This window comes from Bactrocera dorsalis, chromosome 2 (genome assembly GCF_023373825.1).
Source record: "Bactrocera dorsalis isolate Fly_Bdor chromosome 2, ASM2337382v1, whole genome shotgun sequence".
In the NCBI taxonomy this organism is placed as follows: domain Eukaryota; kingdom Metazoa; phylum Arthropoda; class Insecta; order Diptera; family Tephritidae; genus Bactrocera; species Bactrocera dorsalis.
This window is the reverse complement of record NC_064304.1, coordinates 59,510,575-59,527,199: the sequence shown is the minus strand read 5'-3', so window position 1 is coordinate 59,527,199 and position 16,625 is coordinate 59,510,575. Positions and strand designations below refer to the sequence as shown.

General features: G+C 35.9%; 1 protein-coding gene across 11 annotated transcripts in view; it reads right to left on the bottom strand.

The window, feature by feature from the left end:
• LOC105227653 (protein O-mannosyl-transferase 2) overlaps positions 1–16,625 on the bottom strand; it is a 233,343-nt gene that overhangs the window by 156,452 nt on the left and 60,266 nt on the right. For 10 of the 11 annotated variants that reach the window (XR_007421881.1, XR_007421880.1, XR_007421879.1 and 7 more), the window contains 6 exons: positions 9,001–9,105; positions 8,831–8,939; positions 8,488–8,762; positions 8,111–8,410; positions 5,720–5,920; positions 5,401–5,641 (listed from right to left, as the gene is read on the bottom strand). Coding sequence is in view for 7 of the 11 variants with exons in the window: in XM_049449965.1 (XP_049305922.1) it covers positions 5,401–5,641; positions 5,720–5,920; positions 8,111–8,410; positions 8,488–8,762; positions 8,831–8,939; positions 9,001–9,105 (1,231 nt within the window). In the remaining 4 variants the exon portion in view is untranslated. The remainder of the gene's footprint in view (positions 1–5,400; positions 5,642–5,719; positions 5,921–8,110; positions 8,411–8,487; positions 8,763–8,830; positions 8,940–9,000; positions 9,106–16,625) is intronic. The other variant, XM_049449967.1, reaches the window with a different exon arrangement.

Sequence of the window (16,625 nt, the reverse complement as noted above, 5' to 3'; positions counted from 1 at the left end):
AGAAGCTGTTACAGCGGCAATGGAAGCAGTAGCAATTGGCGATTCGTTTGTGTTTCCGGCACAGCTGGGATTTTCTACCAACAACACAATGTTGTGACGCTTTGTCGTCGCGCCAGTTCTTCGACACATTGACTCTTCGACAAAACGTAAGCTTAAGCCATTGGTTACCCGTGACAACGGAGATTTCCCATGAAGCAATAAGTGTATACATTTACACACCAAGTTGTGTGTAGACAAATTTACAAATATTTACGTATGGTCTGTCATATTTGCTTACATGCACAGATAATTACATACATATGTATGTACGTGAATATGCGCGACCGCTTGGTCTTTTAATATGTCATCGAACATATAATGCCCAGCAAATAAATAAGTATGTATGTAAATATATAACTTATTAAACCTACATTAATTAAATATTTAGGTAATAATGCATGCATGACTTTATTATATACATACAGTGGACCAATAAAGTTTCCATACACCTAGTTCTATTAAATTTCGACGCGTTTATTTGTTTTAAAATGAATACATTTTGTGATCTTTACTATGCATTTAATATAGCATATAAAAATATTTTTTTGTTTCTCTGTTTGTAATGTCAATTGCAAAATTTTCCGTATATACGAATTTATTAGTAAATGTTTCTCTTATTTTCGCTTGTATTTCGTACAGATCCTCTATTGAGCAATGTATTGCAGTAACTATATTTGGTTTGATGTATTCCTTTAATATTCTGATTAAATTATCAACAGTATCATATTCAATTAAATATCTTATTTTTCCAAACTCTTGAATTTGCTCATGTATTGTAAATTTATTTTTACTTAGTAAAATTTGTTGTTTAAATTGGTTTAATGGTTTTTTTGTCGCGGGTATCTGAGTATGATCACTACTTTCAGCTGAATGTTGAGTTGCTGTGGTTGACGATTCGTCGGATAAATTATTAATAAATTGTCGTGATAGAGCATCTGCTACCACATTTGTTTTACCTGGCTTATATATAATTTTTGCTCCACATTCTCCAATTAAAGCGTGCCATCTTTTCATTTTGGTATTTGGATTTCTAGGTGAGACTGCGAATGTTAGTGGTTGGTGATCGGTATGAATCTCCAAATCTGAAACTCCGTATAAATAATTTCGTAGATTTTTTAATGCCCATACGATAGCGTATAGTTCTTTTTCATTAGTCGCGTAATTTTTTTTTTGTTGAATTTAACGTTTTAGATATAAATGTAATAGGTTTGCCCCTTTGCTTAAGACTTCACTAATGACTTCATTTGATGCGTCTGTTGTTAACATAAATGTTTTATTAAAATTTGGTTGAATTAATTCAACTTGATCTACTAATATAGACTTCAATTTCTCAATTGCCAAAAGTCCTTCTTGTTCCAGTCTAATTTTAATTTTTTAAGACATATGTTGTGAAACTCTTCCGTTTTCACCTGATAAATGTATTGTTAATAGTTTTGCTATTTTAGCATAATTTTTAATAAACTCTCTGTAATATCCAATCATTCCTAGGAAACTTCGTAACTGTCGTAGAGTTGTTGGAACCGAAAAATTTAAAATTGTTTCAACTTTTTTTGGATCTGTCTTTATAACATTATTTGCAACAATATCTCCCAAAAATTCTACTTCTGCTTGGTAGATTTTAAATTTTTGTAATGAAATTTTCATATTTGCGTTTTTTAGTACTTCTATTATTATACCTAAATGTTTTTTATGTTCCTCGAAGCCTTTTGAAAATACGATTATATCGTCAATATAAACATGAGAAAATTTTCCAATAAATTCCCTTAAAACATTATCCATCGCCCTTTGAAATATACTAGGCGCGTTTTTTAAACCAACTGGCATTCTTAAAAATTCTTATTTTCTGTTATTTACTGAAAATGCAGTTTTTTCGATATCGTGTTCTTTAATAAAGATCTGGTGAAAACCTGATTTCAGATCTATCGTGCAAAAATATTTTGAGCTTCCTAAATTTGAAAGTAATATATTGTTATCCGGAATTGGATATTTATCTGATTTGGTACTTCATTTAATTTTTTATAATCGATTACCATTCGCAATTTCGGCGTACCGTCTTCATTTACACCTTTTTTTGGTACAACTCAAATTGGTGAATTATATGCGCTCTTGCTTGGCCTTATTATTTTACCTACAATCATTTTTTTTTACCTCTTCGTTTATGAAGGAATTAGCAGAAATAGGATATGGGTATTGCTTACTCCATATAGGAGTTTCAACAATTGTCATTATTTCCGCTTTTATATCCGTTCGAAACGGTAAATGCATATTTATTGAAGAATGTATTTGATATAATAATAATAATACCCAACGATTACCCTTCTCCCGCCCAACCGACGCGAGGGGCGCAATCCGCGAACGAGCGGAATTAGCCGAGTCATAAAAGGCAAGAGAGTTTTAAGCGTTGCGACCTTAATTTCAACAGCTAAAATTAAGAATTAAATTAAAGTTTATAATATTTAAATGTTACTTGTTAAGAGTGGATAAAATAATTTTTTTAATGGTAAAGAGTGAGTCTGTTAGATCAAATGTGCTGGAATGAGAATTGAAATCATGACATATACGGCGGAATGGTTCGTTTAACTCAAAATTTGTTCCAGAAAATTTTGAAAGTAAGGGTCTAAACTGCCTGGTAGAGCGAGCGGGAATGTTAAAATTAATATCAGATAAGAGAGATGGGCTACAGACTGAACCATTTATGATTTTTACAAGAAATATTAAACCAAGCATCTCCCTACGACTAGCGAGTGTCGGGAAATTTATAAGTTTTAAACGGTTAGTGTAAGGGGGAAGATGCGTGAAGATTAAAATATATTTCATTTCTGATTTCTTCTCTCAAATTTTCAATTTCATCTTCGTTTATGTCGGTATTTCCTTCAACTAGAGCTTTAGAGAATTCCTCTAAAGTAAAATTGTTTACATAGTTTTCATTTTCTATATTGCCGGTAAATATATCGACTGGCGTTGTAGAGTTTTTGAGTTTTTCTTACATAAATTTGTTGTTTTATGTTAAATAATTAATTCTTGTAGTTCATTGTGATTATAATAAATATTAAAATAAAACTGTATCAATACATTTTTCAAAAAAACATTTTGTATTCTCATATCAATGAAAATAGGGGGTGTATGTAGACTTTTGTCGGCCGCTGGGTATACTATATGTCATTAATATCGTTCCTCCAAGAAGAATTTCAGTTGAAAATAAACAACAATCCGAGAGAATGTACTACAAGATATGGAACAAAAATAGATGCTGTATTTATTAGATATCTTGATAATGTGATGTCTAATACTTTTGTAATATACTTCAGTTCTCATCGATCAATTGTCACAGTCATACCGTCAGAGGCAACTTCGAATGTAACTATTACGGAAGTCACTGATGAAAATAATTGAGTTGACGTGATTTTAAACAAATATTTAGATAAAATTTTGTATATAAAGTAAATAAATGTTTATTAAATAAACTATCTGTCATCATTTCATGGAAAAAATTCATAATATTGTATTCTTTCATTGTGTACCATATTTATTTAGTTCCTGCCATAATCTGCCCTCTTTAACCTATTACTCGCACTTGTATAAAATAATTTCGATGTTTCACATCTGCCAGCTGACAGCTCACTCTCTATTTTTGTTTTTGGTCTTAAATCACATTATTTTACAAAAGTAGTAATATGGCAATATTATAGAATGTGTTGACTTGAAGTCACGAAAATTTCAAAAAAAAAAAAATTTATTTTCAAAGTTATAGCTGTTTGTGTTGACCCAGTTTCAAAAAAAGGTAGTTGCGGTGACAACCATAAGTCCTTGTAGAGTTATCCTAAATCAATCGGATAAAAAAATTAGTTATGTAAATAGATAATCCCGTGCCTGATCGAAGGATTTAGTTTTTTTTCAAAAATTAACAAAATGGCGGCCTCAGGAAATTTTTTTCTAAATTTTTGGGAAAAAATCAACAGTTAATTAGTCTTAAAAAATCGAAATTAAAAAAAAAAGAATTCTTCGATCAGGCGTTATATGTATTCTAAAAGCTGTATAAATTTCATTAAAACCTACTAAGCGGTTTTCGAGTTACAGTTGTCACCCGTTCAGAAAACATACTTTTGAGAAAAATGGGTTTAAAGTTTGTCTATTCGCTTTGAAGTGTCCGAGCTCTCTTTGTTGTTTGTCGAATAACTCAAAAACTAATTATCGGATGGACGTGACTACACTTACAACGTATTACACTTAACGAAAAATTAATTTATTGAAAATTCTAACCATCTCTAACCCCTTAAGTGACAGTATTTTCCGATACAAATATGTCATTGCGACTACCTTCGAAAATAACGTTAGCGCCAAAAATATGATATGTTTTTACTCAAAGAAACCATAAGACCGATATTTTAATTACATGGATATTATGTAAAATATTTCAGTTTCACTGAAAACCCTCGATCAACAACGATGTTATCGTTATACGTTTTTATAACTTACGCTTGTAAAATTTGATTTTTGCTGGCGGCTAAGGCTGATACACAATTTTATTTTAGTCATCATATTTTCTTGAAGTTTTTATTCTCAGTGTTTATAGGCCGTATCAGCCTATCTAAAATGCCATAATAACTTAGCTAGAATTCAAAATATATACCGTTTACATGGGGCAGACATACTCTCAATTAATAGGCTGTTCACGATAAGGTGGTTATCGGGTTATGTGATTATTAGATTAAAAATTACCTCTATGCTCCGTGAGCACTCTATGTTGTATGGTTATTTGCTTATTTTTACACAAACAGCTGTTCATTGTTTACAATTTTAGTTCAATGAAATTCCAACTTATAAAATGCCTAAACAAAGTTTAAAAAGCAAAATAATCCAATTTAAAATAAGTTCTGCTATTCAGGAAATGGACTTTATTGAAGTTATGTGCTTATTAAATAATCCGAATTTTAAGGGTTCAAAAGATTCCTTGTATAAAATTTGCAGACATCTTGCATAATTTGCTGATTGTAAACAAAAAACAGCTGTTAATAGCAGATTTTCCAATAAGAAAATCTAGATGGAAATGCCATTCGCTTAGTTTTATTTATTTTTTGTGCTGCCATTTAGTAAAATTCCAACGACTTTCTAACACTGGAAATAAGCAAACAACCACATAATCTGTAAACAAGGGCCTAGGTTGGTCAACTTTGGTTATATTGTCATAACGCATTTTGTTGTTGTTTACTTAATCACATACCCACATAACCCGATAACCACCTTATCGTGAACAGCCTATAAGTAAATTCGTTTTCCAATAAACTTTGTAGAGGACTTGACCTCATGCGAAGTATATTTTATTTAATACATTGTTATTGTCTGTTTTTTAAGTAAACTTACATTTTTCGTTCCGATTATCTTCCACATTCCAAAATGCATTTTTATCTCTCAAGTTAGGATTGCAAGAAACTTCTTGTTGCTCAAATCCCCATTTCGGAAGTTGCTGTCCGCTGGTAGTCAGCGCACAATTTTGGAGATAGTGTATTAGCAAAAACTTTGTTGTAACAGTTTTAACACTGGTGTTTTGCTTACCATCAACCAATAGAACCTGCCAAATATCATTTGCATCACCTTGCCCATCCTAAAGTAGAGATTGAAAAAGCATAAGGCAGCTGAATTAATCATATACACATATAGTATGAATTTATATAATCACTACCTCTCCGTATCCTGTTATTTGTAAATGCCTTTTAGTGAGTGGTGCTGGTTCACCATGTGAGTGTAAATTACGCCTGGTAGCAACATGCTCTAGTCTTATTAAAGCGCCATGCGAAATATATTTTAAGTTATCAATTGAATCCTTGTTGTATGGTTTTATAAGCCATTTATTGTTATCATCCTTGTGCGTATATGTAGTTACCTGCATATTAAAATAAATGGTTTGTGCCAGCATTTCTTTATTTAAGGTTGGTACGCAGCTCTCAAGTAATTGCTCAAGAACAAAAATACATTATTTCTGAAGTAATTTTGACAGCTGGTTACGCATTGTGAATGATCCACATTAGAAGAGCAAGAGAGAATAAACAAAGTAAACAAACTTTGTGCGTATGTATGTATGTATGTATGTGTATGGTAACACAAATATTTTCATTGAGATTTAAGGAATGTTGTTGACGATTGGTTGGTTTTATACAACATTTCAAAATGGAACATACTTTATAATAATGATTTCAACTAATTTAGGATGAATTTGACGATTACTTCGAATTTCCTGCAAGAAACAATTGTTGATTTGATGTTTCTTCGCAAAACCAGGTTTGCCATATTCACATTTTATTGAAAAAAAGTATTGAAAATTAGTACTAGCTTTCTTAAGAGCTGCGTACTAGCACAAGTAACTCTATCGCAGGAACGTTTCTGGACCGTTTCTTAAGCGTTTTTTTATATGAAGTTTTTACGTTTCTTGAGAGCTGCGTACTAAGCTTTAAGAGAATCAAACTCAAGAAACCCTCAGGAATTCCATTTAGACAGACTAGCTAAAATACTGCATATGGAATTGGCGAAGTTTTGTTAACGTATACTAATAATATATTTCAAATGTACCCAGAGCTGAGCAAAAGCAAAATCGGAAATTTTGTATGTTCCCATTCCAAGAATGAATGATCTTATTTTAAAACTCTATGGTAACTCTAAAAATTCTATGAAAATTTTTTTTTCTTCAATTGCTATAAAGCCACTTATACCGACCAGTGCTATTTAGAGTTATAAATTAATTTTATGAAATTGTGTTAGCTAATCGGCGAACGCCGCGAAAAAATACACTTGACGATAAAGAAAAAGGAGTTATAGACTCTCTGAATGATGAGGGTTTGACCATTCTCGCTATTGCTCGGAATTTGGGAACGTCGTAACAGTGGAGCATAATTATCTGAATCCGAAAGAAAATTATGGCCTGAGAACTGACTCTGATAAAAAAAATATTAAGGCGCGATAGGAAAACGAAATTGATGCACAGTTATTAAACAAAACGGCGTCAATACGGAAAGTGAAAAGAGAGAACCTAATTTCTGCATCTATTTCAACAATTTGGCATGCGGTGAAATCCTAAAATTGCAGAAAGCGCCTCTCTTAAAACCACACCACATAGTCTCTCGTCTCTTTGAGCTGAAAACAGCTATTTTGGATACCGAACATTTGTTGACCCCTGAAATACTTTCTTATTACACCAATGCCAAATTGAATACTCGCACTTATTAGTAATAAAGAAAACACAATAAATTATTAGGAAAAGAAATTTGTATTTAATTTTTTTCTTGGTGAAACCCCATTTTCAGTGCATTCCGCTTACTACCTACAATAGTAGAAAAAGAACCGTTAGGAAAAAAATGTTTTTATACAATTTTTACTATTTTCTTCAAATCATTAATGTTTCCGTCTTTTCTTGACGTACTCGCGCTCGCTTTCCGTCCTTCACATTTTGTCGACCCTCTCAAATATTTTCTACCATCGCTAAATTTTGCTTTTGTCAAAAGTAGCTTGACCATATAATTGTCAAAGTATGATACAGTATTTACGAATTGTGTGGAGATATTTTCTTAAGAACAGTGTACGTTGGTATTGAAAATAGATTATTTGAATGTAATTATTATATAATAATACCGCCTTTCTTATTTTATGTCAATGATTACTACGAAAACCATTCAATTTGCCCAGTCTAACCATTTAAGTTATTCCAGCGGAAATAATATAACTCAGTGCTTACGTGGTGTATATCACAAGACATTATGATACGAAAAATGAGATATTGGTTTCCAATTGTGTCTAAAAACGGTTAATAGGTACTTTATGCCTTCCTATCAGATAATGATTTGATTCGCCTATTCGTTGTTTGTAACATCTAAAACTTATCGAGATTTATATATTCTATATTTACAAATCATTAGAATAATGAGAATAATTCTATTGAGGGTGATTGTTGTCATCTATCCATGAAAGCGATAATTTGAATGCGATTTAAAACTAGAGAATAACGGGAATGGAAATGCTTTTAAATGCGTAAGTACATAAGATTCTACGCTTTGTGTACACTTGATTATTATAGTATATTTACCTGTTGTTGTCTGGCTCCAATACCTTTCGGGTATAAATGATAGTGGGAATGTAGATAACCTCCTCCAGTCTTATGATTTTTAATAGTAACGATTGCACCATATGTCACATCTCGCGGCATACTGACATTATATAAAGAATTACCAATTAAACGCGATTGGAAAGCAGAACTGTAGAAGCCATCCCCGGTTCCGCTCCGATTCAATACAATCAAGTGAATGTAAAAGAAATACATGTACAAAATAATTGGCCACAGAATTAATGCGATTGTTCGACACGCGATTTGTTTGACAGTCTCCGTCTTTATTAATTTACATAAAGAGTAAAAATGTCATTAGTTAATATAATATACAAATATTAATATTCTTCTTTCTTTACAATTGGTTTTCTCATATCTCCAAAAATTATCCAAAGTTGCTGGATTGTGTGCAAACCCACGAGCATAACAACAAAGAGACCTACAAATTTGGTACTTGTTGTACAAGCTAACATAGTACCGGTAAAAAATAGCCAAACCCACCAAGAAAGTGTATAAGAATTTCCAGTTTCAGTAAGGTTCGATGCCTTGGTCATTCCCCAAACGGATGCAGTTAAGAAAAAAAGCAGAATCGGGTCAAGCAAAATATATTGATTTAGGGTTACGAGACCCACATCTGCTTGACATACATAATATTAAATTTGTAAGTAATTTATTATTTATTTTAACTAAAAATTTACTAACCAAATATTAAATAAAGTGAAGATATCACAGCTGCTTCGGTTGATTGCGTCAACTCATAGACTGTGTCAAAAGCCATGGGCATTATGAGTGCACCTAAGGTTGTACAAAACTAAAAATACGTTGAATTAAAAACGATAAAACAATAAAATGTTATTGAAATATAGACTTACATAACGCATTCCTTCATAGCGTGAACCGTTGTATTTATCTCCTGGTTTTTCAAAGGGATAAGTACCATTATATCCAGTTACGTACCCAGAGAGTCCTATAAGCATCTTTGAGATTAAAGTTAATATACATGTACATTAGAGTGTGCCATTCTGAGGCAACCTTTTTTTTCAACTGAAAAACAGGCTCAAAACTTTCGAAAATGTGTAAAAAAAAGTCACTTAAAAGATGAGCTCTTAATATTAATATTAAGAGGTGGCTATTTCAAATTTTCTGTTTTCCATAAAATTACATGGAAAAAAATCATTTTTTTTTGTGGTGGTTATTGTGCGGAGGTTTTATATGTGCCCCGATGGCTGCCAGTAGGGATGGTAAACTCGATCCCGATTCTACTCGAGAACCGAGTTTTCTTGTAAAATAATCGACTACTGAAAATCGATTATTTTACGAGAAAACTCGATTTTCGAGTAGAATCTGAATCGAGTTTACCATCCCTACTGGCAGCTATCGAGGCACATATAAAACCTCCGCACAATAACCACCACAAAAAAAATTATTTTTTTTCCATGTAATTTATATGGAAAACAGAAAATTTGAAATAGCCACCTCTTAATATTAATATTAAGAGCTCATCTTTTGAGTGACTTTTTTTTACACATTTTCGAAAGTTTTTAGCCTGTTTTTCAGTTGAAAAAAAAGGTTGCCTCAGAATGACACACCCTAATATACATATATTTTGTTAAATTTCATATAAAGAGAAAGTAATATTTTCAAATAGAAAAAAGAATTACGCGAAAAAACAAACAAAGAAAAATCGTTTAAAATCCTACATATTTGCTGTTTACGATGTGGCAACGCCAAGTCATTTTTAAATTAATAAATATAGGTAAAATATAACAAAATAAAAGTGAAATGTGAACTTATTTCAATGTTTAGAGTATATATTTAAATACACAGAGGGAAAAACGTAAAAAAATTTGGTAAAACATAGAGAAATACTATGTGTGTTTAGTGCAAATTTTTGAACTTTTAATCGTGAATATTTAAAAGAATATAAGTTATTTTTATATTATTTTTGGATATTCCTCCTCTGGAGAAGCTCATCTATCCGCACATACCCCATTTATACGGAAATTCGGTTCTTTTTACCCCTCCGCCAAAGTAAGCGGAATTGTGACGGCGTCTGTTCTACATAGCTCTAAATCTGAGTAAGTTGTGTGTGGTGATCTATTCATTAGAATGATGTGTAACCCATCCCAGTCCGAAATAAAATAAGAGTTGATGGCCGGTTAAAATCATGGATCAACCTGACATTATCGCTCGAGTTTTTCGTTTAAAGGTACACAAGATTGTTCTCTTCTTCGGTAACATACCATGTTTTATGCACTGTTTTGAATGGCAAATATGGGGCAGCCGCAAGAATGATAGAAAAGAGATTACGCATTGCGCAGGTCCGTTATTCTAAACATACAATTCTGACGTCACACGGCGCAGTAAAAAATTTGACAGCTATAAACTATACTACTCTAACATTCTTGTTAACAAGCAATGTTTACTTGCTACTCAAGCTATTTCACGAAATTTATGAGCCGTGTGACGTAGATGCGCAGAACGAACAAAATTTGAACTCGTCATTGCGCAATCTTGTTTCTATCATTCTTGGGGCAGCCGCTTATCTGTGGGTGTTGTGGATGAAATAAACACACGTATCCACTAAAACTATTTATTTGTTTAATAATTGTTCAGAAATATTGTAGATTATCCATACAGCTATGGTTTGCAATCGTTATACCGCAGGTAGTTTGAGAAATGTGTTTTGTGAAAATGATTACGGCTTCTGATGCTAAATTCAACTCCCAGAGATGAAATATAAAAAAAATAAGCAATCATCAGAATCTATGACGCGTTCAATATTTTTATATTAACCGCGATCCCGAATGGCAATATTTATTGAACGTTTATTATGCAATATTGACGTATTGTATTGCCACAGTGGCTGAATAATAATTAAGTCACGGAAAAAATTAAAAATTAATAACTAATTGTCGATGAAAGAAACGCATCGTTTAGGTTTGTTGACGGTTCTTCCGATTCTCGTTGACCATGGTTGTTCGCTTTGGATTTGAGTGTAGTTGGTTTAATTTTTGCTTGATGTTAATACGATTGTGTCTGGTGGTATGATTGCGTTTGATGCTGATGATGGCGGTTCGCCGAATGTTAAAAATGCTGCTTTGACTCTATCTATGCTAACGCGAACTTTGCGACCTTTGACGAGAATTTCAAATGTCTTGCCGTTTCGGCTCAACATTTCGTATGGACCGTCATATGGTGTTTTAAGCGGTGGTCGAACATCATAATCTCTCAAGAAAACGTGTGTGCAAGTTTGCAAATCCTTTTAAAGAATATCCTGTTGTTAGCGTGATTCGACGCAGGAACGGGTTGAATTTTCCACATCAATTCGCGTAATTCGGTGAACGAAGGTGTTTTGTTCTAAATATACGCGTTAATTCGTTGAATAGTTTTGCTTCGAATTGCTTGCCTTGATCTGTGGTGATTTTAGCTGGCACACCGTAGAAAGTTATCCAAACGTTGATTAAAGCCTTGGCGACGGTATCGATGTGAGTGTCTTCAATTGGAATAGCGATTGGCCAACGAGTGTATCTATCGATGCAAGTAAGACAATAGCATTTGAAACTGGCAATGGTCCGACCAAATTGATATGAATCTATTCGAAACGTTTACTTGGTGTGGAAAAACTCTGAAGTGCTGTTCAGTTCTGTTGCGCAATCTGGGATTTTTGGCATGAAATACAAGCGTGTACCATTTCGGTAATGTCCTTTTTAAAGCGCTCGCTGATTATTTTGATTGTTGACTTTTTACTGAGATGAGCCATATTGTGAACAGAGTTGAATACTTGTTGACGAAAATCCGTTGAAATGTCATAAAAAATGGCTTTGATTGCCTTCGGGATATTAACTAATTTTATTTATAAACGTGTTGCTCTTCAAAAAATCATTCAATTCTTGATCAATGTTTTGACCTACTCTTCAATGATTGCTGATTGCTTTACAGGTTTATAAACTCTCGATGCGTGAGAAAAAATCGGCTACGATGTTGTCTTTCCCGGGAATGTAACAGACATCAGTGGTGTACTGACCGATGAAATCCAAATGAATCAATTGTCGTGGCGATGCCTTCTCGGGATTTTGTAAAAATGTGAATGTTATTGGTTTATGATCGGTGATAATTGTGCAGCGCCTACCTTCAATCATGTGTTTAAAATTTGACTGATTGGCTAATAACTCGCTGCATGTGCAGCAGCGCTTCTGGCCAGCGCTTCTGGTCGGTCATTCGTTTTGAATAAAATCCGAGTGACTCAAATTTCTCTTCGTTGACTTGATGAAGAGCTGCTCCGACCGAAAAATTGCTAGCGTCGACGTGAAGTGCCAGTGTAGCGTTTGGCAATGGATGTGCTAATGTAACTGCGTCGATCAATGCTTGCTTACATTCTTCGAAAGTCCTTTCGGCGTCTTCGGTCCGAATAACTGGCGGTTTGTAATTTTTATTTATGCCTTTGATTAGAACGCGTATTCGGAATAAAATCGCGAAAAAAGTTAATCATTCCTAGGAACTTACGAAGTTTCTTGGCTATTTCTGGTTTTGGATAATATGCGATAGCGTCTACTTTATCGGTTGGTGGTCAAATGCCGTCTTTACTGACTCGATGACCCAAAAATAACACCTCTTCTTCCGTGAATTCGCATTTAGGGGGCATTGATTTTGAAGCCGTGTTGCGTGTATGCGAATATGTTGAAAACGCTTATAGATGTGGCAGAATACAAAGTCCAAACCGAATAATACCTGATCCATGAATCGTTGAAATATTTGAGTTGCGTTGAATTCTAACAGCCCTAACGGTGTGATTATGGCTGTCTTTTCAAATCAAGAACAGAAAAAATTGCCTTTCCTATTGATTATGCGTGAAATCGCAAAAGTGTTTGACTGGATAGCGATAACGACTGGCTTATTCACTTTGTAACGGTTGACAGATTTAAACAACGAGCGCGTGAATAAACTGGTTGCCCATTGGTGATGATTTGCTGACGAACAGCTGTTTTCGTTGCTTTTGTCTTATCGTAACAAGTCGGTGTCGGGAGATCTTTAAATTCAGTTAGCAGCTTTTTACATACGTTGTCGCTGTTGATTGAAAATACCGGCTCATAAGTGATAAAATTAGAAACGCATTTACCGTATGTGTTGATGATTGATCCGTTGGCGGCGAATAGCGAATAACTCGATGCTTTCAGTTTCTCTTTAATTGATGATTTGAATGATTGATTGAATTGAAAAATCTGCTCCTGTATCGACTAAAAATTTAAGATGAGTCTTACGATCGGTGATAAAGAGACGGCGTGATGTTAGACTGCTCGCTTCGCTGACCGTCGGAGACGAAGTGGTCTTTAATTTCCCTCCTTCTTGAATGCGCACGGTTGTAAACACTTCTTGTCATCAGCGCCGAATTGGTGATGATAATAACAATTCGTGAACTTGCTAACCTGGCTTTGTAAACGACTATGAGAACGTTGTTTGTTGTCGCGTGCTGGTGTTTGACTGCGGCCACGTTGATTGCTGGAAGAATTTACTTTGATTTCGTTGGAGAGCGTCAATCGTCTGCTTCAAAGCGGTGAAACCGTCCGCTTATTTGTTTAACTTAGACTGTTGACCTTGAACCATTGAAACTGAACTGGAATTGCCAATTTCCTTCATTTGGTCGGCTTGTTGAGCATACCGATCTAAACCTCCTTCGGCAATTGACGCCACTGCGCGCACATTTTCAGGCACTTTATCGAGTCAAAATGTTTTGACTGCATTGCCGGACAAAACGCGCATTTGTCAAAGTATTTGAGATGGTTTTTGATCACCCAAGTCGCACTCTTTAACCATTCGATTCAGCTTTTATTTTCTGAATCAGTGAATCTTTTAATTGAGTCGTATCTGACTGTTGCTTGTGGTGCACGCACAATATCGGCTACATTTGTGAGTGTTTCAACGTCTTTTGCTAAAAACAGGTGGTTTTATCCCGGTTTTATACACTCCTCTGGGGACTCGAGGTGCGCTGTTAGCCGTGGAGTAAATGATACTGTTGCTGCCATTGTTTGCCGTAGTATTGGTTGTGACTGTTTTTGTAGTTAGAGTTCCCGTTTTTGTGGTCATGTTTTTGATGTGAATCGTTGTTTCGGTCTGCTGAGTAAAATTTTGACTGCACGATATATCTTTCGAGAATATTCGTCGTCGTTTGCTCTATGACCGGGTGTTCGGTTTTTATTTTACAACACCTTGCCGCACACTATGTTCGTTGAACGAGTTCGTAGAATCGCCTGATTGTTTTAAAACGGGGATTGAAAAAGGGGGATTGAAACGCAAGAAACAAATAAGCAATCATCAGATTCTAGGACGCTGGCTACACGTTCAATATTTTTATATAAACCGCGATCCTGAATCTTCGTCTTCTTTACTGGCGTTGACACCGCTTACGCGATTATAGCCGAGTTAACAACAGCGCGCCAGTCATTTCTTCTTTTCGCTACGTGGCGCCAATTGGATATCCCAAGCGAAGCCAGGTCCTTCTCCACATGGTCTTTCCAACGGAGTGGAGGTCTTCTTCTTCCTCTGCTTCCCCCGGCGGGTACTGCGTCGAATACTTTCAGAGCTGGAGTGTTTTCATCCATCCGGACAACATGACCTAGCCAGCGTAGCCGCTGTCTTTTAATTCACTGAACTATGTCAATGTCGTCGTATATCTCGTACAGCTCATCGTTCCATCGAATGCGATGTTCGCCGTTGCCAACGCGCAAAGGATCTTAAATCTTTCGCAGAACTTTTCCCTCGAAAACTCGCAACGTCGACTCATCGGTTGTTGTCATCGTCCAAGCTTCTGCACCAAGACGGGAATTATGAGCGACTTATAGAGTTTGACTTTTGTTCGTCGAGAGAGGACTTTACTGTTCAATTGCCTACACAGTCCGAAGTAGCACTTGTTGGCAAGAGTAATCCTGCGTTGGATTTCCGGGCTGACATTGTTGGTGGTGTTAATGCTGGTTCCCAAATAGACGAAATTATCTACAACTTCAAAGTTATGACTGTCAACAGTGCGTGGGAGCCAAGTCGCGAGTGCGACGACTGTTTGTTTGATGACAGGAGATATTTCGTCTTGCCCTCGTTCACTGCCAGACCCATTTGCGTTGCTTCCTTGTTCAGTCTGGAGAAAGCAGAACTTTTCATGCTGTCGAAAGCAGCTTTGAAATCGACGAAAAGGTGGTGTGTGTCGATTCTCCTTTCACGGGTCTTTTCCAAGATTTGGCGCATAGTGAATATCTGGTCGGTTGTTGATTTACCAGGTCTAAAGCCACACTGATAAGGTCCAATCAGTTTGTTGACGGTGGGCTTTAATCTTTCACACAATACGCTCGACAGAACCTTATATGCGATGTTGAGGAGGCTAATCCTACGGTAGTTGGCGCAGATTGTGGGGTCTCCTTATTTATGGATTGGGCATAGCACACTTAAATTCCAATCATTGGGCATGCTTTCGTCCGACTATACTTTACAAAGAAGCTGATGTATGGTCCTTATCAGCTCATCGCCGCCGTGTTTTAATAGCTCGGCCGGCAATCCATCGGCCACCGCCGCTTTGTTGTTCTTCAGGAGGGTAATTGCTTTTCGAACTTCTTCATGGTCGGGCAATAGAATGCTCCTCTATTGCCAGCGATTGGGGAATCGTGTTAGCCTTCTGCTGGCGTTGAACGTTCACTGCCATTCAGCAGGCTGGAGAAGTGGAGAAGGGCATCGGTGACTAGATCACTGTTGGGTGTTCTACAAGAGTATGCTCCGGTCTTGAAACCTTGTGTAAGCCGCCGCATTTTTTCGTACAATCTTCGAGCATCACCCCTGTCGGCCAGCTTATCAATCTCTTCATACTAACGCATTTCGGCCTCTTTCTTTTTTTTGTCTGCAAATGCGTCTCGCTTCTCTGATCAACTCTCGGTATCTATCCCATCCCGCACGTGTTGTGGTCGATCGTAGCGTTGCGAGGTAGGCAGTCTGTTTTCTCTCCGCTGCGACACGGCACTCTTCGTCGTACCAGCTGTTCTTTTGCATTGTTCGGTTGCAGCTGTACGTAAGGAGTTTGAAATGCCGTCACACAGTTCCGAGTTATTGACGAGTGCTCTCAGAGAGCAGGAGTGCAAGCCGAGTAGAAAATCGTTCAGCTGCCTGTTGTGATTGCAGCTTCTCGCCGTCGAACCTTCCTTGTGTTTGTTGACCTGCGTTTTTTGCCACACAGAGGCCGAGTCGATGTTAGGACCTCGGAGCGTAAGCACATCTAGAATACTGGAGACGTGTCTTCCGTCTATCACAACATGATCGATCTGGTTGGTGTTTTTCGATCCGGAGAGAGCCAGGTAGCTTGATGTATTTTCTTCTGCTGGAATCTAGTACCACAGATAACCATATTTCGGGCCCCGGCGAAGTCGATCAGCCTCAACCCATTTGGGGATGTTTCGTAGTGGAGGCTGAATTTACCTACCGTAGTGCCAGAGATATCTTCATTGCCCATCCTGGTGTTAAA